The 27,403-nt window shown below is 38.5% G+C and overlaps 1 protein-coding gene across 1 annotated transcript in view; it reads left to right on the top strand.

Moving 5' to 3' along the window:
- LOC130916815 (pyruvate kinase PKM-like) overlaps window positions 1–26,877 on the top strand; it is a 38,964-nt gene extending 12,087 nt beyond the window's left edge. Inside the window, exons 4-11 of the mRNA XM_057837828.1 lie at window positions 9,065–9,196; window positions 9,271–9,457; window positions 9,534–9,804; window positions 12,616–12,766; window positions 12,840–12,992; window positions 20,973–21,139; window positions 26,185–26,366; window positions 26,454–26,877. Of these exons, the coding sequence (XP_057693811.1) occupies window positions 9,065–9,196; window positions 9,271–9,457; window positions 9,534–9,804; window positions 12,616–12,766; window positions 12,840–12,992; window positions 20,973–21,139; window positions 26,185–26,366; window positions 26,454–26,560 (1,350 nt within the window). The 3' untranslated portion in view covers window positions 26,561–26,877. The remainder of the gene's footprint in view (window positions 1–9,064; window positions 9,197–9,270; window positions 9,458–9,533; window positions 9,805–12,615; window positions 12,767–12,839; window positions 12,993–20,972; window positions 21,140–26,184; window positions 26,367–26,453) is intronic.
- Window positions 26,878–27,403: the final 526 nt, after the last annotated feature.

Consider the following 27,403-nt stretch of genomic DNA (forward strand, 5'->3'; position numbering starts at 1 on the left):
CACCTGAGTGGACTAGGCACAGTAAGACTCTCCACTTGGTACTCTTTAAAGTGAGTACGACAGGATAAAAAAAAAAGTCTTTAATAGCATTATTATGTGAATTAGAATCATATTTTGAGACGATTCGACTTTGTACAATAATTTGGCAAAGCGCAGATGACGAGAAATTTGTGTTTTAATTAGTATTGCACCAATACCATTTTTTGGACCCGATACCGATACCTGGCTGTGCAGTATCGGCCGATACCGATACCATACCGATACCACCCCGTTTATATATATATATATATTTTTTTTTCCCCCAAAGAGCTACATAATTGGATGTGAAATCATTGCTATCAAGGCTTTGTCAGGCTGTTGCTTACCTTTGCAAAATAGGAAAAAGACTAGTACAAAGTATAATACTAGCCCAACAGTAAGAAAGCAAAAATAAGTTCATAATAATAAACTCTGAATGAACTGAGTAAACGTTTTCAAACCTCTCAAAGGCCAAACAGTGCAACTTTCATGAAATTATTGTCACATTCTGCTGCTGGTTAGATTGTGTTTTGTTGCTGGGCTGTTAGTGGGGGCGTTCCTGACGTCGCACCTGAATCCAATGCAGGCTCATCAGCGCAGCATTTAAGCACGGGTAAGCTCAGAGAAGGCTGCCGAGATATTTGCTTTGCTGATCGCCATTTGACATCTCGCACTATAGTCTCGCTACATTTGCTTGTTACGCCCCTGCGTTGGGTTTTTTCTGTTAGTGTGCTGCACTCGTTTGTAACCTCTACCCTGTGCAGGTATTTGAGTGTTTTTATTTTGGCTTTTTGGCTCGCTGCCTATCGTCTTAGTTAACCTTCGAGTTTGTAGTATTGAGCTCCGTCGACCTGCTGTCACGGACTCCTTTTGTTATTTCTACTCCAGCGATCGCGTGTTATTTTTTTTTGCAATCATTAAACCCTTGTACGTATCCCCCACTTGTTGTCCGCTTCGTGGTCCAACCTTGTTTCTGCATTTGCGGATGCTAACAATTATAAGTAAAAATAATTGACCACAGCATCCCGTCTCTCTATTAGCCTCCTTTTTTCGGGAGGGGGGGGGAGTCCCTTATTTCTATTTCTGAAAGGTGGCAACCCTACTTTGGAAACAGTTCCCAAATTACTGCAGCATTTCTTTAAGTAAAAGACAAAGTAAATTTGACGTAGTGAACTGAACAGAGATTGCTGCACCGGTCCAGCGCCCTTCCTCTAGATAGCAGTCCTGCTCTTGCAGGCTCAAACTCGTTGTGTTCGTTCACGTTTCGTCTTCAAATGTTTTATCAGGTTCGAGGTATTGAAACTGGCCGATTTAACTCCACATCTCGAAACTTTCAGGCCGCAAATCTTGCATGCAGCAATTGATTTTAATTGACGGGATTTCTATTTTGAAATATTTCCCGACCGCCACCACCAAGCGGCCTTGTCATTGGTCAGGAGTGGCTATTGGCCCGTTCTCATTGGTCTGGAGCAGGCCAATAGCGATAGCTGCTTGGTGTTCACGTGTCATCACATAACACAGAGACAGAGTGTAGTGAGCACCAGGAGAAAAAAAAAGGCTGCGGTCAAATGTTATAATAATGGACCGGTAAATGGTATCGGCGCCGTCTTTGTTGGTACTCGCCGATACCGATACCACCATTTTGGGCCGGATCGGCGCCCCCCTGCCGATACTAGTATCGGTATCAGTGCATCTTTAGTTTTAATCCACCGTTTAGCCACGCCTACCATTATCGAGCTCTAGCGTCCTCAACAGGAGGATGACGTCAGCAGGGTCATCGTTTCATCCGATTTAGAATTCAGCCCATTGAGGGGGAATTATTCAGAATGAGGAAAATGCGACGAAGAGAGCCGCAAAATGTCATTGTTTCAGTATCTCTACTCCAATATTTTAACAAGATATTATTTTCATATAAATATTTTCCCCAAATTGCTAAATAAATGGTATGATCATGACAAATAACAGTCTTGTCCTAAATGGAATATGAAATAATAAAAATGCATTTATTCAGTACGACATGGCAAAATTACTCCATAATGATAAAAACTGTTGACTTCACATTTACTGTCGCACCTCCCGACGATATTTAATGCCACCGCAGTTAGTCAGGCTTTTGTCATTTCCCTGCCCCCCGGCTTCGGAGAATGTAAACAAACCCAGAAGCGTACAGATAGCTGACATGCTAACCCGAATCGAGTGGGGTCTTAAAGTCTTATTTTTGTTTTTCGAAGCGAAAAAGCACACAAAACTAGCCCAGATCATATCACACGGTGGCGGGGTTGTCGATAGTCTTCGCCGACCGACAACCGGCCCGGCGGCGAGCAAGTTACAGCTCGTTGACTTACTAAGGAGAAGAGAGCTTGCCGGGGAAGCAGCAGGAGAGTACCGCCGGACAAACGGGCTGATGTCGGAGGAATGCGTAGCTGCCACGTGGTTAACACGAATTTGGCGTGAAATAATGCTTTACTCCATGGCGACGACGTAAACAGAGAGACGTGCAGTTGTTGTGCAGCTAACATGGAGGAAGAGATCTGAGAACTTCTACATGTCTGTCCATGATCAAACGTAAATAAAAAGTCCTTTATTTAAAGAAAGTTCGTAGTGTTTACTTTGTAATCGCTGTATTATTGGCCATTTTTAACACAAAGTTGCAACTTCTGATGGGGTTAAATATTTGACAGAACATCAAGCACCCGGAGGGCAATAAGCCGAGTATAGAGGGAGGGGGGTGCAAACAAGCTGCCGGTCGTCGGCCGAGTAGCAGGCATGGTGGACAATTAGCCACAAAATGCAAGCCACCTCCGTATTAAAACATGTACCATGATCCCAGTATTTGACATAATACAAAATACGATGTTTACTCACTTCCTGGTAAGTCCAATGGTCCCACAGTAGGGTTTGTTTTGGCCAATATCTGCAGTGAACGGGACTATTTTGAAACCCAAAACTGCCCACACTCCTCTCCCTGGTGCGGCAACAATTTTCTGCATTGTTTGGCTGGCGTGATGCGAAAAATAAAAAAAATTAATGCGCAAAATCCGCAGTCCATCTGCATGCTATAAAGCAATGCTGTACACAATCACTTCCACACACATCCAAGGGGTCCATTTCATTCAGGAGCATAAAACACTGCGTGAAATATGAAATAAACATGCTTTTTTGGGTCATAAGCACTTTAAAGTTCAAGGAAAAGGTGACTTTGAGAAGTGCAAAAGCACACAAGTCTTTTTGGCTCACAGTATGTTGTTTTAGTTGCAGAGACATAAACGCAAAGTGGATGCGCAAATGGTCTCGGGAAGGACAAAACCAAATTGACCTCTGCATGGTGACTTGCCGGTACAGCTATTAATAGTTTGAGACTCCGAGTTTATTTGGAAGCATGTGGGGTGTGTGGCCTCACTGGAAGCAATGTTCTGTTCAATGTCTGCTCTGACCTCATGTCCTCCTCGTGAATATTTTCAACTTACATTTGAGAACAAAGATGCCTGCCGAGCATCCAAGTGTATACAAACACACACACATGTATAAATGCAAATTTAGGAGGAAATATTCTTCTCACACCTTGAACAGAGCAGCTGTTTTGTGACGGTGAACCCAAACTGCGCCATGAGCTAAAATTGGTGTTGCAGTTGTCGGTCAGGATTTACACTTCTTTTCTCGGCTCGTGATAAGAAAGCGCCACACTGTCCGAGTTGATCTAGATTCCTTTTATATATACAGTAAATATATGGTACACAATGGTATCTCGACATATGAATTTAATTCGTTCCAGGACTTGGTTTGTATGTCAAAATGGTCGTATGCTGAGAGGGATAAGAATATATCATAATTTGATTCATTTGTTCCACAGCCCAAAAAACCTACGCTAAATTTTTAATAATTATTGCAGGTACAATTACAAATAGCAATTTCACATAGCAAAACAAATTCATTATAAATAAATCAGAAATAAAAAATTACTTTTAGTGTCACCTTAACTTATAGAGACTGGCGAATGGAGGTTAGAGGAGGCGGTGTGTGTGGAGGTAAAGTATACTGTGAGCTGTGTTCTGTCTAATTTAACAACTGCATTGAATTAAACACATGTAAAACAAATAAATTATGAATAAATAAGAAATTTTTAAAAATGTTTTTAGTGTCACCTTAACTTATTGGTGAACGGAAGTCGGAGGAGACAGCGGGTGTGGAGGTAGAGGAGGATACGGTGGGCTGTGTTGGTAGCTGTATTGTCTAGCCCAGGGGTGTCCAAACCTTTTGCAAAGGGGGCCAGATTTGGTGTGGTAAAAATGTGGGGGGCCGACCTTGGCTGTACGTAGAACAATATATTTTAGCAAGCCATTCTGTGTGTCACATTTTCTTTTGTTTTATTTTTTTTATCATTTCAACAATCTAACAACGAGCCTTTGTGGCGTTCTCTTTCAACTCTCCGGCTCTTGCGAAATACTGCTGCTGTGAAATGAAACTACCGGTACCTTAAAGTTTAGCTACAGTTTAGCTTCAATTTCTCGCTACATCTCTTCCCTGTAATCTTGTCGTACATGTCAGTATGTCTTGTTTGGTAATGTCACCTCACATTGAACTCTTTAAAAACAGCGACTGTCTCTTTGCAAATGAGGCAGACACAGTTGTCGCGTATTTTAGTGAAGAAATAGTCCAATTTCCACCTATCCTTGAAGCATCGGCCAACGCAGTCAACTTTCTCTTTTTTGTTGATTATTGCCATTTTAGAAAATTGGAAGTAAAGAGTCACATGGGGTAATGTTGCTTAGAGTTCTGCTGCCTTTTAGTGAGTAAATGAGGAGCAGCATTTAGTGTGTAAGCTATTTCATATGCTGGTAGTAGTACTGTTGACCAAATTTATTAAGTCTGTGTGCTGGCCAGACGTTATTGATTTTATGACAGAGGCTGGGGGCTGGATTAAATTTGACCATGGGCCACATTTAGCCCCCGGGCCGGACTATGGACATGACTGGTCTAGCCAGTTCACTCACACGCACGCCACGCTCATGTTTTTCTATGATTACTTTCTTTATTTTAATAGTAAGCGTCACCTTCTTAATTTTTTCACCACTACTGCCACTTGAATTAAACTGTTGGGACCCATGATGATTTTTGTCACAAGAAAATCTGACGTGCTGCCGTCTCGTGGGAAAACAATAAAATTGCGATGCTGTCGTAAATCTTCGTATTTCGAGCATGTCCTCATTTGTTGGGAAAGAGTCCAATTTTACATTGCATGTCAAAAGAATCGTATGTCGATGCGTTCGCATGTCAAGGTACCACAGTATATATATATTTTTAATCTCAAATTATATATGTGACTAAAAAAAACACCCCTCCAACCCAAATAGATACATATACATACAGTATATACTGCACATACATACATATATATATATATATATATATATATATATATATATATATGTACATGCAGTACATGCATTAAACTGTATGTATACTGTAGATATATTTAACATAATTGAAAAAAAGTTGAATTAAAGGCAAAAATTTCATGATGTATTGAAGGCCGAAAAATTTCAGATATTGAAAAAGGACACCAAAGGTTTATATACATCAATCGGTCAAGCAGGAATCCAACCATATCGAAACGCAAAACATCGACCAAGATTGTCATCTTTACATATAGGGTTTTGTTTAAAGAATGGGTTTTATTCAACCTTTGAAAATTTTCAGCTGGAAAATTGTCAAAAATGTAAAAATAGCTTTGTATTGTTTTACTGCTTGAGGTGAAATTTAACTGTGTTAAATGTGTGCATATAATGACAACATCTTATATCAACATCAAAATCAAAGGCCTGTTGAATGGAATCATAGCAAATTTTATAATACACAGTATTTTTGTAATAATACTAATATTGTATTGTTTTTGAAGAAAACTGATATGGTATCATATCACCATGAAATTGGTTATTTAAACTAAAGATACATGATAATATCGGTTACCGATAATTATCGGCCGATAATGGCCATTATGACGTCACACAGATAATCCAGATAACAAAAATTCAACCGATAATGCAATCCGATAATTATATACTTGATTTAGCCTCCATATGTGCGCAACCGAAGAATTCAGCACCGCTGCCTCCTCAACCCCTCCCCTCTCTGAAGCCCCTGAGGGAGGAGGGGTTGAGGAGGTGGAGTTACACAACAGAAGCAGTTTGAGATAATGGCAGCGGTCACTGGTGTGGCTAGATTTGTGTAAAAAAAAAAAAAACGACGTTCTCACCATCTGCAAAACGTGCATTGCAGAAGTTTCACGAGGCGGAAAAAAAGCGTCCTCATTCAGCCTAAAGCGGGTGGTAAACTCCATCTAATGCTAAACACCGGCACGAAACCGATAGTTGACAAGTAGCCATCTTGCGACAGGGCCCACCACTCTGGCTGGTCCAGCAGGCCGCCGCCGCCTCGCCCTAAGCGGGGCGGGTTTCTCGAGCGTTCCCCCACGCCGTGCACCTCCGTCCGGAGGCCGAGGTGGGCAGATATCCGTTACGAACGTAGATGCCGCCACCACCAGTCCAGTTCCTCTCATCGAGCCAGACAGATGCCTGGCGCGGGTGCCAATTTGGCGGCTGGATGGACTGAAGGGCACAGGCGGGAGGAGATTTTTTTTTTTTTTTTTACACAAGGATAAATTCATCCACGCTGCCGTTATTTTCAGCTTAACAAAACTCAGGCACACGCATGGGGATGCAAGCTACAACTTCGGCCTAATAATACTGCCGTGTATCAGCTGACCTGCCGTAAAGCAAGTGTCGTGAGTTCCGCAAATGTAAACAAAGCGCTGTACAATGGATACATGACATCTCCCTCTTTTGAGTTAATCATTTTCTCAGTGTGCAACAAAGCATATAACATTAGCAATCACTTTTCAAATTATTTAACCTATTTGTCTGCTCAGTTACAGTCACAGTAGATAATCAAAACTTATTGGCAACAATTAACACTTCTCAATTTAAATAATGTTTCGAGCCATACCTATTCTTGAATAAAGAACATTTCTGACAAACACGTTTTTTTTTAGGATTACTTATAATAATTTATTGCTTATAATAAGGCTGTTAAGCTTATTTTCAGCTAGCTATTTTTCTTCCAAGAAATCTGAGTGAAATTCACTACAAGCGCTGGCAGATAATTTCACTTATTTCCAATAGATTCACACTTAAAATTGACTAGTTTTAAGGAGGTGTGTTTTTGCAGTGTAGTAATGTTATATATGTTAGGAATGGCTTACTTTGAAAGGCATTTTTGTTAAGCTTGAGAACGATAAACCGATACGATCGGATATTCGGTTTTACAGGTGAGAGATACACCTCTATCGATGGTAAAGTTACCATTCGACAGTAATTAGCCATTAAATATTCAATGAACCGATAGTAGAGATAGAATTCAGCTATCGCGAGCACAAGAATCGGCTTCTAATGCCTAGTTCAATGCATTGCTTAATATGATAATAAATTAGTTTTTACCTCACATGCTGCACTTGAGTCATTCACCACACAGCGCACTTAGATGGTGACGGCCGTCGTGGTTGCCTTAACTTCCCATTCATTTAGGCAGAACCGCTGGTAGTCGCCGTCATTACCCGATCGTCACGAGCGTGTCATAACAACGCGAGAGCTAACAAAATCACTGTAACGCACGCTCCGTAGCGTTTTCTTCACAGCCCAAAACGAAACTAGTAGTGGCAACGAAGCAACATGCTAAAACAATGGACAGTTCGCGCACCACGCCAGCGACGTGCAGTGATTGATTTTCAATGCACCCAGGAAAACAAAAGTAGGACTTTGAAGTGACGAAGGCAGCCAGATCTGTTTGCATGGGACAGAGCTAGTGTGAAGTGTGAAGCGGTACAGAGATCATGAATTTTTAACCCTGAAAAATAATCCACTACAATGGTGGAAAGGGCGGCATATTGTTTCATCGAAACGCAGTCTACTTAAACATGATCATGTGGATCAGTTGATCTTCCTCAAGAAAAATCTGCCCTTCAAAAAAGATATAGACAGTCATGAGGAATTAAAAAAAGTGGAAGCACAGGCATAAGTGAATGACTTTGCTGTGAATAAGGTTAAAGTAATGATTATAGACCTGTCTGTCTAAAATGCCATGTTTTTATTCCCCCAGTTATCCCAGTGGTAAAGCATAATTTATTATTCATTTATAACACTAGCAGGTTTAATTCTTTTTTTTTTTTTTTCTAGAGCTGCTGCATATAATTAATATTTTTTGCTTGTAAGATGTTTACGTTGAAAGTTTGCACTTTAATTACTTACCTATTGTGTTCAAAACACCAGGAAATACATTAATTGAATTACTGCACTTTATTGTTTTCTGTCACTGGAGTTTTATTATCAATCCCATCCAACAAAATGACGGTCATATAGTAAGCTTTATTATTTTTATTTTTTTTCATTAAAAAAATAAAACATATCATTGGTTTGAAATTATGTTGTTTAATTTTAAATCTTTTTTTATATATATGTTGTATGAACACACACACAACAAATGTTTACTATCGTTTTCACTCTGTATCGAACCGTATCGTTCTTAAACTGTATCGAATCGTGTCGAATCGCTCGGCCTTAGGAATGTATCGTTTTTTTAATCGACTCGTAACCTGTGTATCTAGATACTTAACGAACCGGCTTCATGCCAGATTCCCAACCCTAATTTTTGTGCAACTTAGGTATTTACTCTAATTGTTGCTAAAAGTTTACCATTACACAATGTCATACAATCTGTCGTTATCTAGATGTTGAATTTACTACTTGTTCACATTTGATGTTGAAAAAAGGGCAATAAATTATATTTTTGCACAGTAATATTTTCTCATGTGTATACTTGGCTTGACATTATCGGTTATCAGTTTGAATGAGGAGGAAATTATCGGTTATCGGTATAGCTTGAAAAATGCATTATCATGCATCACTAATTTAAACATGTAGTAACTTACTGGAATTTGAGACTTTTATACTATATATATGAATTAATTGCCCTTGTTTTGTAACTTGTGCGCCAGTACCATGCTGAGACCATCAAGAACGTCCGTGAAGCAACCGAGAGCTTTGTAGCTGGCTCTCACAACTACAGGCCTGTGGCCATTGCTTTGGACACCAAGGGACCAGAAATCCGAACAGGGCTCATCAGGGGGGTAAGTTCTTCCTGCAAAAGAATCACAACAGCCTCAATGGTGGGTTTGAGTTTGAAGGATGTCAACTTGCTCAGAGTGGCACTGCTGAGGTGGAGCTGAAGAAAGGTAACAACATCAAGCTGACGCTCGATGACCGTTACAAGGACAACTGTGATGAGAAGACACTGTGGCTGGACTACAAAAACATCACTAAGGTCGTTGAGAGCGGAAGCCACATTTACGTTGATGACGGTCTGATTTCCCTCAAGGTCAAAGATATCGGTAAGAACAATAACAGAAGAGTTTTTGGGGCCTCTTCTGGTCAACTGTGCAATGACATGAATTCTTATCCCGGAAGGTCACGACTACCTAATGTGCGAGATTGAAAACGGCGGCATGTTGGGCAGCAAGAAAGGCGTTAATCTGCCCGGTGCAGCCGTCGACCTACCCGCCCTGTCCGAGAAGGACCTCCTTGACCTGAAGTTCGGCGTGGAGCAAGGCGTCGACATGGTGTTTGCCTCTTTCATCCGTAAGGCTGCTGACGTTCACGCTGTCAGGAAAGCTCTGGGGGAGAAGGGAAAGGACATTAAGATCATCAGCAAATTGGAGAACCACGAGGGAGTACGCAGGTAAGTTAAAGATCAGAGCCTGTATTCTTAAAGATTCTAAGAATTCTCTCAGCGAGCTCCTGCGAGTCTTAGCTTAAGTGTGATTCCAGAATATTCTCAGAGAACTTTAAGGAATGGACAAAGACTCTTTAATTTAGTGAGGATGTGTGGTTGACCCCAATGGATCTCAAATCATTTAAAAAACTGAAATTGGTTGATCCTAAAAGTTGGATTAAAAAAAAAAAAAAACACCTAATCACCTAAGATACATACATTAATTAAGGAAAGAGTAATTTAAAGCTGATCGATCAGGACACATCTCCCAAAACATTGTGAGGTGACCGTAGAAGAAGTGCCCCAAAACTCGGCGTGCATACCAGTTATATCGCTGCCTAGTGCCGCCCATAGCAAGACAAAACAAAAAGAGCAGAAGTCCTTGTACTGTAGACAAAACATACAGCTTTGAAAATATCATGTACAAACAAGTGACATGAATAGATATGTATTTGTGTAAATTGATTGATTGATTGATTGATTGATTGATTGATTGATTGATTGATTGATTGATTGATTGATTGATTGATTTCAGGTGTTAAGACAAAATAATCCACACGAAAAATATTATTTGAAATAACAAAAACATCTAGAGCATAGCTTATAAGGTCCCCACCCCTACACATTCAAAATACAATGAATTTTATACATAAGACGTACCTCCATATAATTCAAAACTGTACATGCATATCAATATAACAAAATAAATCAATAAGTAAATAAACACAAAAAGATAAATTAGGGCTGTCAAAATTATCGCATTAATTAATTTTTTAAATTAATCACGTTAAAATATTTGACGCAATTAACGCATGCACTGAATGACCCGCTCACGCATTGCCTCAAACATTTTACAATGACGCTGTTTATGGATATTAATAGTGAAGAGAATACCACAGCGCCGTTCCATACTAATGTTATTCCTTCTACTAGTGGGAGAATTAGTAGTTGAAAGACGTTTATGCTGTTACATTGTGCTATTTGTGCTCCACGCATATTTCTGTAAGTTTTCTTTCTTTTAGTGGCAATTATGTGTCTCTTGTTGTATTTTGGGTCTGATATGTACACAGATATATATGTTATAAAGGCGAGTGGACACAGGCGTTCTTTGGACCGCGCCGTTTATTGGCAAAAGCTTCGGCAACTCCTTCACAACAAACATAAGTATTATTTAATGAAAGCACAACAAAAATAATATTCCTATCTCTCAAAAAAAAAAAGTTCACAAAAAGAAAAGCATTTCAGTCTGTAGTAATAAGGCCCTATTCTCACACAGTTAAACAACAATGCAAAGTGAACTGGCTTGAACCAGCAACTTACTCAGACTTTGGTCACTCTATTCTTATTTTTGTTATTTTTATTCTTATTACTTTTATATTAACTCTACTTTTGATTGCAAATTTTACAAATTTTATTAAAACGAAAACATGAAAAGCGTTTTTTATATAAAATTACTATAACTTGTAACTATAACATTTATCTTTTAAGAACTACAAGTCTTTCTATCCGTGGATCACTTTAACAGAAAGAATGTTAATAATGCCATTTGTGGGTTTATTGTTATAATAAACAAATACAGTACTTATTATGTACAGTATGTTGTATGTATATATCCGTCTTGTGTCTTATCTTTCCATTTCAACAATAATTTACAGAAAAATATGACATATTTTAGAGATGGTTTGAATTGCGATTAATTACAATTAATTACGATTAATTAATTTTTAAGCTGTGATTAACTTGATTAAAAATTTTAATCGTTTGACAGCCCTAAGATAAATACAAACTTCAAAACCATCTTTGCACAGGTTCACACATGTAACATTGAAATATTGACTGTTTAAACATTCTCTTGAATTGATAAATATTTTGACGTTCTTTTAACTCTACATTCAGAGCATTCCATAGCCTTATTCCACAAACTGATATGCTGAAACCGCTCATTGTTGTTCTGTTCTTAATCCTTTTAAAATTAAATGTCTTCTTAAATTTTAATGCGCTTCTTCTAAATTAAACAATTGTTGAATATTACCAGGCAATTTATTATTTTTTGCCTTGAACATAATTTGTACTGTTCGGTAAGCAACCAAATCAGCGAATTTTAAAATCTTTGAATAAAAAAAAAGTGAATGCGTATGGTCCACATATCCTTTCTTATGAATAACACGTATTGCTCTTTTTTGAAGAATAGTTAGATATTGCAGTGAGGTTTTGTAAGTATTTCCCCAGACTTCCACACAGTAAGTTAGATAAGGAAGAACTAAAGAACAGTACAAAATAGAGAATCAAAATCTAAAAACAATTTTGCTTTATTTATTACTGAAATACCCCTTGATATTTTATTTTGCAAATATTTAATATGTGGTTTCCAATTGATTTTTTCCCTCAATAACGACTCCAAGAAATTTGATTTCAGAAACTCTCTTAATGTCCACCCCTTCAATAGAAATAAATGACTGTGAATTACTTTTATTTTTACCAAACAACATGAATTTTGTTTTTCCTAAGTTTAATGATAATGTATTATCATCAAACCAGATATACAGTTTAATATTTGACATTAAAGAAAATATATATTAAATGAAAATTAAGCTATCCTTTAATATTAACCTACAAAATGAGTTAAAAGGTCCAATTGCAAAGTATTCACCTATTGATAACAAATCTTTATGCACAGGCGTTGCATGCATTGTAGAAGGAGCAACTCTTGGCACTGAGAACCTTTAGGAATACATGCCAAGAATCGAAAATTGACGCGAGATTTTCCGATCATCTTAGATTCGATGAAATCCTTGAGGCTAGCGACGGCATCATGGTGGCCCGCGGAGATCTTGGAATTGAAATCCCAACGGAGAAGGTGTTCATCGCTCAGAAGATGATGACTGGCAGGTGCAACAGGCTGGGCAAGCCCATCGTCTGCGCCACGCAGGTCCATCGTGTCGCCGCAGAGGGAAAAGTATTGCCCTCGTGCTATACAATAACATGTTGTTGTCGTCCTTCAGATGCTGGAGAGCATGACCAAGAAGCCTCGTCCCACCCGCGCTGAGGCCAGCGATGTTGCCAACGCCGTGCTGGACGGCAATGACTGCATAATGCTGAGCGGGGAGACGGCCAAAGGCGACTACCCGCTGGAGGCTGTGCGCACGCAGCACCAGGTGAGGGCTCAGCAGTCATTCCGAAGTGTACACACTGAACTGTTTGGTTAGTTAACACTTTACACTGTATACGGCACTCATTTTGTGTTTTGAGTTAACTCAATGGATGCCACTGACGGTGCTAAACACTCCAATCCATTTTGCCTGGGCTGGTAGCAATCATTCACTATATGCTAACACTACAAATAGGGTGACACATCATTTCCTTGCCGAGATTTTACAACTGTGCTAGCAAACATGCCAAAACCGCCAACATCTTTTAACATTGAATGGACGAAAAAGCATGATTTCCTCGCCAAAAACATTTGAGACTAGCTCCACGGTTTCTGTACGCTTTGCCGGTGGGACGTGGACGTGAGCAGAAGGGGAAGACCAGCAGTAGAACATCACGCAGAGAGCGCGAAACATAAAAGAATGAGGAGAGCAGCAACAGCGCCGATATTGAAAACATTTTTTCGAGAACCCTCATCGCCTCGGGAAAACAAAATCTATGCAGCTGAACATTGTAAAGTTGTTCCTCTTATCAACTGTTCACTTCTTTTGAGCAGTTCAATGCTCACATTGTTTTTACATGCTCACTAGGGGTGTGACAAAATATCGAAATGGCGATATATCGTGATACTTTCTATCCCAAAAGGTTATCGATATGCTCCTGCCAAGAATCGAGATATCGTTTTAAAAACGTGTCAATGTCTAAAAAAAAAAAAAAAAAAATTAAAAAGGAACCAACAAGTTGCTACCAAAATCTTCCACCATAATAATGTCTAAGTTAACTCTGCATTGACGGTGCTCGACGCCCAATCCATTTAGACTGGGAACGTTCGTTCATTCAAAACCAGAGCATTCACAGTCATTCTGTCCGATTTTCAGGGCATTTACAGGTCACTTGCTGTTCATTTTAGGCCATTGACGGGTCATTTCCTGTTGAGTTTGAGGCACTGCCTATTCATTTGGGTGATTCCCAGGTCATTTTCTGTTCTGTAACGCAAAATAAACAGGAAGTGACCCATAAAATACCCCAAAATCAACAGGAAGTAACTGAAAATCAACAGGTAAATGACCTTAAACGGACCAAAATTACCTCATTGCCTGGCGTTGGCTGCCACTGGCGGCCATAGATGAATCCGCTTGAAGTGGGAGGGATGGCAGCGAATGAACGAATGTTCGTTCATTCGCTGCCACCCTCCCAGTTCAAATGGATTGGACGTTTGCTAGTGATAAACTCATTCCAATTCACAGCAGAAGCTTGTTTTTCTGTTTATTAATTATTTGTAGAATATCTTAGAATTATTTCCTGAGCAATGTATCGACAATCGTTGTATCGCCATATCGTCAGATCATCGTTATCATGAGCTTTGTATCGCAAATCGTATCGTATCGTGAGGTACCAAGAGGTTCCCACTCCTACTGCTCACATTGTTTTTACACAAAATATTCTTGTTCTTAAAAATTGTGTTTGTTACAAATGTTCCTTGTTAATACAGTCTTTTTTCCAAATATCCTACATTGGCAAAATGTCTACCAATGGCGAATTTGACACCCTAAGTACTATGTACGGTGTTCGGCTATTCCTTACTACGCGGCGAAACGTCCCACACAATGCTCAGCACGCTTGCGCATGCATCCACACGCATGCGCACATCGGTTAGAAGCGGCGAGTACTCACTATTTTTGTTTTTCTTTAGCTATTTAGAACCTTTTCACTGCCTCAAAGATACTTTTGCATGTACAGTATTATCCTCTCATACTTTTAACCAGTGTTGTTAATAACGGCGTTACAATATAACGGCGTTACTAACGGCGTTATTTTTTTCAGTAATGAGTAATCTAATTAATTACTTTTCTCATCTTGGCAACGCCGTTACCGTTACTGAGGCGGGAAAGGCGTGCGTTACTATGCGTTACTAAGTTGGTTGAATAAAAAAAAGTCTGAGAGAAACGGACTCACGGGGACGAGAGCAGAGCAGGAGTGGGGAAGACGCCGTTGCAACCGCGATGCTAGATGGCTCCAATAATACCTGACTGCAGCCATAGCCGACAAACTACGCCCACATGACACGGTAGATATCATATTATAGATCTAGATGCATATGACAGACACTGCTGCATTGCCAACATGTTTTAAGGACTACATGCGTTTGTAAACAGCCGCCATCTTAAAGCAGTAGACCTCTCAGGAAGGCCCTGATGTAGAGATCCTTCCTAGCGAACCTAAGTCATTTTTTTTTTAATCTAAAATGCTCCTAAATCGGCAAAATCTTAACTTAAATCTATCTTTAAATGATGAAACAATTTTAAAACTTACACATGTTTAAAGTAGACAGAAGGGAACTAATGCAATAACGGGAGAAATTTTAACAACTTTAACTATTGATTCACAACTTTAGATGACTTCCACACATAGCAAAGGTTACTAGCTAGTTATCGCAATACCCTTGTGTCTAGTTAAGTGGAGGGTAAAGAATTGGGCTTGGGCCAATTGTCCCCCAAGCCCTTTAAGCTTCACATTGTGTGACCTGTTTTTTTTTTGGGAGAAAAAAAAAAATATCACTAGTTACTTTGCCAAGTAACTAATTACTCTTACATTCAGGTAACTGAGTTACTAAAGCAATTACTTTTTGGGAGAAGTAATTTGTAACTGTAATTAATTACTTTTTTAAAGTAAAATTAACAACACTGCATGGCACTAAATGCGTTAGTAGACAGCCGCCATCTTAAAGCAGTAGACTTTTTAGGACGGCTCTGTTGTAGAGAACCTTCCTAGCGAATCTAAGTAACTTTTTATCTAAAATACTTCTAAATCGGCAAAATCTTGACTTGAATCTATCTTTAAATGATGAAACAGTTTTAAAACTTTCATATGTCGAAAGTAGAGAGAAGGGAACAAATGCAATAATGGGAGCAATTTTAACAACTTTTAACAGTTGATTCAGGGTAAAGGGTAAATTAGGGTAAAGAATTGGGCTCGGGCCAATTGTACCAAAAACCTTCACAAAAAACTTCACATAGTGTGGCCAATGGTTTTTTTTTTGTGTGTTTTTTTTTTTTGAGGGGAAAAAAAAAAGTAATTATCACCAATTACTTTGCCAAGTAACTAATTACTCTTACATTCAAGTAATTGAGTTACTAACGCAATTACTTTTTGGGAGAAGTAATTTGTAACTATAATTAATTACTTTTTTCAGTAAGATTAACAACACTGCTTTTAACCATTGTGTTTTTTTGTGTTAGCTTTGAAGCAGTTGGCCACATTAGTCACGAAGCGTATTTAAACCGTCCTTATTTGATACAACTACATTTAAGTATTTTCTGCAGGCATTTTTTAGTATGTTATTCCTGTATGCAGCTAAACAAAACAAGTTTGGAGCGCACGGTAGTACTTTGGGTGTCAAATTCGACTAATGTAGGACGTTTCGCCGATTGAGGAGATTTTGGCAGAACAACGATGCGCTTTCAGCTTGTTTTGTTCGGATGCATACTGGAAGAACGTACTAAAATATGCCTTAAAGGGAAACCTTGGACTTAAAGACGTATAGGCTCTAACTAGCTGCAGTTGTTATCTTTCATTAAAATATGTCATGAGAAACACATAAAATATTGCCATTGATTTAAAAATCTGAAATTTTTAGAACATGTTTTGACCTACTGAGGGGGCCCTGTTTTATGTGTGCAATGGAGGCTCGGGATGATGACGTAGTTTGTCACTGTCATGAGACGAACACTACCAGGTTACTGCAATTCCTTCTACGCGGTGAGACGTCCAGCACATGCACTCATCGGTTAAAAGCGGCGAGTACTTACTACTTGTGTTTTTATTGAGTCTTTTATTACCTTTTCATTGCCTCAAAATACTTTTTCCATGTGTTTCTCTCTCAAACCTTTAAGCATTGTGTTTTCTTGTGGTAGCTTTAAAGAAGATTGTTGACCTGGTGACCACATTAGTCACGTAACATATTTAAACCACCCTTATTTGATATTACTATGGCATCTCAAGGCATCTTTAGTATGTTCTGTCTGTATGCATCTAAACAAAACAAGCTGAAAGCGCACGGTAGTACTTTTGATGTCAAATTCGGCTCTTGTAGGAGATTTCGCTGGTGTAGCACATTTTGGAAGAACACAGTTTTTTTTGTTTTTTTTCTACTCTCGTCTCATCCAGTCTTTCCTGTTCATTTTGCTTTTGCTGCTCGTTTTGTGAAATATCGACAGTGTCATGCTCATTAATGTTCCACTCAGGTTCAAATTGAAAGGGTTCAACAGGTGACATGTTTATGTCGAGTAACCATGTGATGTCACCGCCCTGCGACGTCAACAACAATGACAACCTACAAGTTAAACCAAATTTACCAATTGTATAAAAACGAAAACATCAAGAGGGGTTTCAATATCAAATTATTTTAACTCATAGCAACTTTTATCTTTTAAGAACTACAAGTCTTTCTATCCGTGGATCCCTTTAAGAAAACAATTAAAGGTATCAAATAAGGGTGGTTACACTCTGCTTTAAAGCTACCACAAGAAAACACAATGCTTAAAATCCATCATAGAAAACACACCAAAAGTATTTTGAGGCAATGGAAAGGTAAAAAACTCAATAAAAACGAAAATAATAAGTACTCGCTGCTTTTAACTGATGTGCGCATACGTGCGCACTGGGCATTGATAGGATGTCATGTAGGATATTTTGGCAGAACACAGTTTCAAAATAAGATTTGTTTTTGGGCATTTTGCAATTTGAAAACACTGTACTGTAAACTAAATAAATTGTCCAAAAAATCTTTACCTTTAAATGGTATTTTATACTTTTTACAGAAATATGATCTATAAAACATGCAAAACTTTACTGTTGATAAAAATACACCGCAAGTTTCATGTATGATTATTTTTAAAATGCAGTAATTCCTCCATTATTGACCTTATGGAAGTGGTCGCCCTAACTACAACCTCCACAACTCCTACAATGCAACTCTGAGAAAAAAAAATCTGGATATAAATATTCTGGAAAATATTAAAATACAACTTTCACATTGATATGATGAAAAGAAGTTATTTAAGGATTTCTCTTCAACCTACCTGATATGTTTGTTTCTTCCGTACACTGTAAATGTGAACAGGTCAATATGACCTGCCGCATATTTAACCAACAACTTAACTACAGGTACGTATCTTGTTCCGCTGCTGACAGTAATTGACAGCTATTAAAAATCAAGATTGAAAATGGGTCAGGGGTTAAAAAGGTGTGAAGTGTGTGGAGGAAATATGTTCCGGTAAACTAGGTGTCCCAAACGACTAATTTTCTCCCGATTGGTCAGCAGACTTTTTAATTATTAGTCGCCTAATCCAATTTTTTTTTTTTTTTTTTACTAATTTAGCAATTAATTTTTTGTTGACGCTCATTAATTCACGAAAACATTTTGGAGCACATAAATTCTTTGTTAAAGTACAAATAAACATGTAAATAACAATGATTAATCACACATAAACAATCAGGTCAAATGCTGATAGCATTTACTAGTGCAAAAGAATGGAATGTAAACAGAACACTGACTTCACCTTTCCAACATGATTCAAAACAATTCTTGAAAAAAAAAATCTAGCATTATTATTATAGTATACTACTATATATAATAGTATTATAATAATTTTTCATTGCCAATCATATTTTTCATAAAGGGTGTCATTTTAAAGCTATTCTTAGTGTAGAATCTGAATTCTGTAGTATCACATATTACATATTATAGTGTTAATTCTGAAGTAAGTGGGATTAACTCCAGAAACCGTTATATATATGATGAGCATGACGTGCTTATATTTTGACATCTTCCCCAGATGTACGTTCGCTAAACCGCTAAACGTAAGTTTCACACTCTGCAAATAGAGCACATTTCATCATTGCTTGTGGTGTCACTAATAGATTTTTTTCATTTTTTCGTTTGCAAATGCTGTTAACCAGCGATTTGTGTCACCTTATAACCACAAGTTTGCGTTTTGGAGAAGACAGCCAATTTTTTATAGCAGGCTAAAGCTGGTTGTCATTTTTTCCCCCATTAGTCTCAATGTAGCAATGCTAACGTTCACAGTGTTTGATATAGATGTGTTTCCTTATTTTGTACGTCTGAACTGTAATTCTACGGCGTTTTGATGACCAATAAACATCTATGAAATGAACTGGAGTCTCATATGTCATCGACACGCACACACAAATGTATGCACGCACGCGGTGATAAAACGCAGCTGTGAAAATTACCACCCTCATTTTTATTTACCTTACGATATACTGTATGGATTCATTGCATATTGTGACAGGATGATCAACTTCAACAAAACATGTCGTTAGTTAGTTAGATGAACTTACGACCCCCCCCCCCACCTCCTAAAAACGTTCTCCTCCAATCTACACAATTCACGTAGGCAAGCCCGTCGACGGGGGAGGGGGGGGGGGCAACCCGGTATGTTGTCCCGGGCCTCAGGACCATAGGGGCCCCTGAATGCCTCTTAATTCATTTTACTTTACATTCACATATTTCTTTTTCATTTAAATCATTGTCTGATTATCTGATTATGTTCTACTCGATATATACTTAACAACTTTATCATATTAAATATTTCAAATATACATTTTTTCCTTTTTTTTGCACAACGTCCCCCCACAACCCCATCTGTCTTAGCAGGGAATGGTTTGACCCCGCTCTCGCGCACTCAAGGCTACACTACGTACGTAACCCGAAGTGGGAAAATAAAACCCTTGTTATAAATTCTAAACATGGTGAGTCGTCATAAATCGGGTGCGCGGAAGAGAAAAGAAAAAAGAAAAGCGAGATGAAGATCATAGAGGTGAACGGAAAAAAATGATGAATTTTTTAAAAGGGGGACAAGAAGCCAGAGAATTAGGGCTAGAGTTGGCTGTGGAGGGTGATGTCAGTAAGTGAACAACAGCCGCAAACACTGAACGTTTACATTCGTGATCAGAGTGACCAAAGCCCGATTCGAGTCTGTCACCAGCCACTTGTAGCATATTGAGCTGCGGTATGACAAGACATGCTGCTCGCGTTGAGCCGAGGAGAGAGAAGGTGATGGGAGATCAGGGATATATGTCAGTCTGTGGGGAGCAGGTGCGCGAGGCTGAACAGGATCGCACACGCATTTTTTTGTCTTTGCCAGTGACTGAAGCTGGAGGAGAGCGAGCCTTCAGTAAAATGAAAACAATAAAAAACTACCTATGCTCCACCATATCACAGGGCAGGTTTAAGAACCCAGCCATGTTCTCCATTGAGCGTGAGCTTGCTCATGAACTGGATTTCACTAATGTTATAAATGACTTTGCTGTCGAAAAATCCAGGCCCATCTCTGTTTGAGGGCTTGATAACCCCAGAGATTTTGAGGGGGCAGGCACAGGATGTTTAGTTGTACTGTTTTGTTGCTTAGCAGGCAGGCATAGCACTCTCAGTTTATTGAATTGTATTGTAGCCTACATGGGACAATAGATGGAAATTGTTTGTTTATATTGTGTCTCATCACATTACGGTCTGTTGAATTTAACTGTCCATCTTAAATTAGATAATTTGAAAATTTACACTGTTATTGCTTGCAAAGCGTTAAAAATATTGTTTATGTTGTCGTGACAAGCCGGTGGCAGGGGTGGGGTAGCCCTGTAATGGTCTCTTGTCCCCGGGCCCCTGCAAGTCTGTTGACAGCCCTGCACCTCTATTTGACTTCATAACGGCGAATTTCGTCGAAAGATGAAATTTTCATGCCTGAAAAATGCGCTTTTGTTGCATCATCAATGCCTATCATTTGAGCAGGCAGGGGTGTGAAAACTTTTCCCCACTGTATGCTTTTTCTCTAGTCTTGACATTGCTATTTGGTATCACTTTTATTGAAAACATAGTTCCTTTTCTACAACTTTGTTGAATGGATTACATAATTGTAATTATCATTGGATATTTGAATTGTTTTTTATTTTTTTACCCACACTTTCAGATCGCCCGTGAAGCCGAGGCGGCAATGTTCCACAGGCAGATGTTCGAAGAGCTCCGTCGCACCTCCCACTTGACCCGCGACCCCACGGAAACCGTCGCCATCGGAACTGTGGAGGCGTCCTTCAAGTGTTGCGCCAGCGCTATCATCGTGCTCACCAAAACTGGCAGGTCAGAATCCTTCCTGCTCGTGTGCGTCCCTAAAAAAGCCCCACCAGCTCCGGTGGAGTGAGCCACTTCTGACCTTTTGGGAGCTGAACCCTGACATTTTACACGATAATTTTAACTCCCTGTTCATTCCTCTCCCAGTGGAGTTCATCCTCAAAAAAGCATTTGATACTGGCAGCTGCATTTCATGAGTAGTCAAGTTGGTATGACTGATAGAACGTCACAGATCAGCGTTTCTTACTAGCTTTTAGCTGGTTTAGCTTCATTGTTTTGTTTTGTTTTCCACCGTGCAACTTTTCAAACTGATTCAGCCTCACTGATGTCAGCAAGTTGTTCCCAGATGTCAGCGTGCCCTGAAAAGCCTCAAATGCCTTCTGTCCACTTCGTGGGCAGTTATGAAACGCTGACCTTACAAATAGCACCTCTCTTTTAGGAACGTGTAGCAGTGACAGAAAATTTTTTGATTAGGAGTTAGGTGAAAGTACAATCAAACTCAATAAATGTTGATTAGAGCTGCAACAAGCATTTATTTTGATTGTCAACTAATCGATTATTTTTTTCAATTAGTCGACAAATCAGTTCGTATGTAAATTTTTGTTTATACTAAGGAAATAAGAGGATTTTACTGGAGTGCTTATGTTTTTGCTTTTTAATAAAAAAGTAATTAAGCACTTTCAAAATAGATGAAATAGAATATTCAGTTGTTTTTTTTTGTTTTTTTTTTAATTTTTTGTTATACTTTATCTAAACTGTTTTTTTTAACTACTATTTTTATTTGATTATAATAAAAACAAGAAGTTCATTTAAAAAATCAAAAGTAAATGAAGTGTTTTTATGTTGTTGTTTTTTTAAATAAAGCATGGTCCATAGAGATGAATTAAAAATTATAAACAAAAATTATTAACAATGCTTACTTTTAACCCGCTCCCTGTCATTGACGGCAAAAGATGTCCAATCCTTTTTGACTGAGAGCGGATGGCAAGCGTCAATGGCAGCTAAAGACTTAAGAGGTTCGAAAAGAGTGTTTGGTTAATTTTGAGCTTATTATGTTTCTAAATGATTAATCAACCATCAAAATAGCTGTCGATTAGTTGATTACATGCTTGAACAGGTTTTCTTGTAAATGAAATCTTGGGTACAAATAAAGGTTCAATATAATTTTAAAAGTTATTGCAGCAGGACTAGTGTTGATTTTACAGTACTCTGAAGTTTTACTTGGCGGCAAATCTTTCATTTTTAAATAGAAAAACCGCCAATCCAGGGCCAGCCCTGAGCATAGGCGAGCTAGGCGGTTGCTTAGGGCGCCATCTAATGGAGAGGGTGCCACATTGCTTTGGGGCAAACAAATCCTCATGCTACGCTTCCTGAACATTTTCTAAAATATCAAGTAGATTTGAAGATGCTACATTTATTTAGTGATACTTACGAAGCAGGAACAGCTTAAGCTTATAGTATGTAAGCAGATCCACTTCATGAACAACGACAAATAATGGCATGGAATTAAATCAATGGCCATTCAAAGTCACGGTTACAGATCATAACTAAAATGATCACATAACAACACACTAAATAGCATCACTAGCAATTAATGAAACAACTGGAATAGTAATTGAAATATTTAGCACAAAAGATGAAGTTTGAACGGTATTTATAGTGGCGCATTACATGCTGAAATGCGTAAGGCACAACTGGTAATATGTTGTATGTAGGGCTGTCAAACGATTAAAATGTTTAATCGAGTTAATCACAGCTTAAAAATTAATTAATGGTAATTAACCCTTTAAGGTCTGGGCCTATTTTGTCTGATTTTGCATGCCTTTGAAGTTGCCTTTATATTTCAAAGAAAGAATTGTTTACGATGGCCTGGTTTGGTCCCTTTTTTTGTGACACCTTGAACTTCATGTCCAAACTGTTGTTTCCTTCACTGACCAATTATAAATCATCATTTTGGGCCCAAAAAGACCAAAAATTCCAAAATCGTTTTGTGAAAATTTTTAATATTGATGTCCAATTGACAACCAAACATGCGTAACGAACCATTTTGAAACTTTATAATATTTATTCAACATGTTAGGATGAACATTCAACCAAAAAAATTTAGAATAAATAGTCTTATATTTGACAATTCAACATAAACAACAGGTATGGCCATAGGCGTTTTTTGCTTTTATATATGCTCTAGTCAAAACGGGTTATATACAGCAGACCAAACAGTGAAGAACAGTGAAAAAATATATACCATCTAACACAAAAAGTGTTTAGAGGCCATCCCTTTATGAGTTTAGGTATTGCGGCCCATCACCTGATCAAAACTATGTACACACAATCAAGCTTCTTGAACACACATTTATATACACAAATTGAGAAGACTGATTGTGGGGGGGGGGGGAAATATATAGCATTGGAAAAAAAAAAGTATTTTCAAAAATATTTACAATAAACAAGTTAAATTTTTTTCAGGCATGCCATTCCGAAAAGCTGTTTCGTCCTGGAATTCCTTGCCTTCCAATAATCTTGCACAGTTGGAAGTGAAACCAAAGACATGTACAAGAGGAGTCCAATAAATTTTTCAAGCTCCTCCACTGTAGTGTCTGTCCACACAAACTTTTTCCCAATCTCTTTTCGGACTCTGCCATACTGGTTTGTGTGTTTGCATATATTCATCATTGTCGATGAGGTGAAGAACAGGTCAAAAAGTTCTTTTGGGGTGTATGCATGGTCACGATTCACCTGAGGTCCTGGTGGTCTCCGGGGTGTGAACCGGCTTCACTGTGGGGCAGTGTCTGTGTCTTGCTCTGTGCTCCATGGCACAGGTGCAGGCTGAGCCAGTGGTGATCGGCTTCTGCCGCGCTGACTTCTCCGGCCTCCCCTCCGCTGACATCTCATTGCTCTTCCATGATGACCCCTTCTCCCTCGTCCTCTTTCCATTCGGGCAGTGAATGTAGATTTTTCATTGTCACTATAAATGTACATGAAAAAAAAGTCAGTATTTATGAAAATAATAAAGTATAAAATAAAAATATATACAGCAATAAATAATAATGGAAATCTATATGTATGACAATAGAAAGAATACCATAGCAATACCATAGCTGATGAATTTGTGCTACATCCCTAATCTTCATATAGAAAGAAGAACAAATTATAAATTCCTGCCTGGGATACACACAGTGCACGTACGACTTTGATCTGATATGCACATTTTATTATTATTTACACAAACACACACTTATATTGCATCAAAATTAACTTTGTCTTGCAATATCAAAAGAAACTTTCAAAAGAAACTTTTTCAGCATTAAAAAAAAAAAAAGTGAGTTGGCTTACCTCTGCTCGTCGATGGCGTCACCCACGTGTTCAAATCCGTCACTATCTTCACTCGAGGACTCTTCCGAAGAAGACGATGATGACGAATTTAGACCATCCTCTTCCTCAAGTTGATCAAAAAGCACAATTGCTTGCGCTAAATTTAGTTTTCCGTTCATTCTCAAAGTCACACAAAGTCGCTGCTTGGTCGAAACGGCCGTCGCTCGCCACCTCGCTGCACTCCTCCCTCTCGTTCGGTGGAACCTCGCACGGCAGTTTTATTTATTAAAAAAAAAAACCAAAAAAACGCATTTTGTGCTTCCACTGTGACTTCGAAAGGGTTCGTTTGATTTGTGTTTTTTTCATGGAGCTTCCGTTTTGAAAAAGGAAAAGAAATGATCGAAATATAGACATAAACAAATGATCCATGCAGCGTTTTAATGTTTTTTTGAGAGGACAATAAAACTATCAAACTTAAATGACAATATCTCACGTTTTAGTTGGTCGATTGACTTCAAATAATAACGAGAGTAAACCGCAACTTCCGCACTTTAAAACGAGACCAACCCACGGCATGTGGGTGACGTAATTAAAACGTGAGGGCGCTTCAAAGACGACGTGCGCTGAGGACGCGCCGGCGCGTCCTTCGACTCTCAAGGGTTAATCGCAATTCAAACCATCTATAATATATGCCATATTTTTCTGTAAATTATTGTTGGAATGGAAAGATAAGACACAGACGGATATATACATTCAGCATACTGTACATAAGTACTGTATTTGTTTATTATAACATTAAATCAACAAGATGGCATTATCAATAACATTCTGTTAAAGCGATCCATGGATGGAAAGACTTGTAGTTCTTAAAAGATAAATGTTAGTACAGGTTATAGAAATTTTATATTAAAACCCCTCGTAATGTTTTCGTTTTAATAAAATTTGTAAAATTTTCAATCAAAAAATAAACTAGTAGCTCGCCATTGTTGATGTCAATAATTACACATTGCTCATGGTGCTGAAAACCATAAAATCAGTCGCACCCAAGCGCTAGCATAGGGTGACAAAACACCAAAAAACACAAGTAACAACTGGACATGAGACTGTGCTGTCATTTTAATCTGTTTGAGCGGGGCATGTGCGTTAATTGCGTCAAATATTTTAGCGTGATTAATTTAAAAAATTAATTACCGCCCGTTAACGCGATAATTTTGACAGCCATAGTTGTATGACAATGGTGTTGACAGCAGGTGGCAGGAGAAGTTGTCCGTTTCTTCCAAGGGAAGTGAGAGATTAATTGAGCAGTGATAGCCATATAAAGCTTTTTGACGCGAGGAAGCTTTGCAGCCAGTTTATTCGAAGCTTCATGGTGGTTCATCTGCTCTCAAGTAGTCTTGAAGCCCGAAAGGTGAACATTGTTGAAAATTCCGTGGTCATTTGTTTGAGAAAATCAAATGAATGTGCTTGTACAAGGATCATTTGCTATTCATTTTTATTTTGAAATAATAGCTTTCCCAATGTTTTTGGTTTTAAATTGTACACACTATAAATTGTAAAAATACAATATTTGCAAAGTAAATAATATGTTAAAAAAAAAAAAATATATATATATATATATATATATATATATACATATATATATATGTATATATACACATTGTCATTTGGGGGGCGGGGGAGGGGGACCTAATCACCCTGAGCCGACTTTGCCTTTCACAGTTGCTTTGTTTGTTCTCGGGCAGGTCTGCTCACATGCTGTCCAGGTACAGGCCCCGCGCACCCATCATCGCCGTAACCCGATGCGGACAGGCCGCCCGCCAGGCTCACCTGTACCGTGGTATCTACCCTGTGCTCTACACCAAACCCGCCAACGACGTCTGGGCAGAGGACGTCGACCAACGTGTCAACTTTGCCCTGGAAGTCGGTGAGTAACTGCTGAAATTTTTAAAAAACAGATAAGCCTCATCAGTGCTTTGTTAGTAAAATCCGTGCGTCGCTTTTACCTGCGCAGGCAAACACAAGAATTTCTTCAAGAGCGGTGACGTCGCCCTCGTCGTGACCGGCTGGCGTCCCGGTTCTGGTTACACCAACACCATGAGGGTGGTCTTGGTGCCTTGAGCTCCATCCAAGGATGTTACTAACCTGCCTCCTCATGCTGTGTAACCCCCTCCCTCACCCAAAAAGATGATTTTGTACACTAATTCGTGTCAGTCATGTGCAAAATCAATTATCTAAATTGTACTGCCAGAGTATTTTTATTGGACACTCTACTGTCATGTGTGAGTTCATGGTGAACAACTCAAGCTCCCTTTACACAGCATGGCCAAATGTTGAGATAAAACTCAAGAAGAGTTCGCCAATAATTATCCTTTGGAAGCTAAAACACAGTAATCACCAAGAATTATCACGACATTCAATAAAAACGACTCTTGAGCTCTTATTTCTCTTGCTTGTGATGGGTACATCGCTCATATTTTGAATTTTTCAAGTCAAGTCAAAAAGCAAGTTGGCAACAGCTTTTATCTTAAGAAACTCGCAAGTCAGATCGCTTGTATTTCGAGGCATCAATGAATACCATTCTTCCTTGTTATGTCCTTAAACTAATATTTAAGAAACATAAGCCTCACTATAACCCAATTTTTGCAATTCACTTCAATTGCACCCCTCCCTTCCCCAAAGATGACAATAAAAAACAATGCATTTCAAACTCAAACTATCACCACTTATTTGGTACGTACAAAAGAATACAACCACGTGATGAAAATTCACATTTTTGCCGTCGAAGCAGTTCTAAATCAAAGGCATATGTAAAAACCATCTCTGAAATTGTACATTTTTTTTAACCAATTGTATTCCCAGATTTGAATTCAAAGCCAAGATGAAAGCTTAAAGCTTTTTTTTTTCTTTAGCTTCAAAGGAAAGACCAGAGGTGGGTAGAGTAGCCAAAAATTTTATTCAATT

This window comes from Corythoichthys intestinalis, chromosome 5 (assembly GCF_030265065.1).
Source record: "Corythoichthys intestinalis isolate RoL2023-P3 chromosome 5, ASM3026506v1, whole genome shotgun sequence".
In the NCBI taxonomy this organism is placed as follows: domain Eukaryota; kingdom Metazoa; phylum Chordata; class Actinopteri; order Syngnathiformes; family Syngnathidae; genus Corythoichthys; species Corythoichthys intestinalis.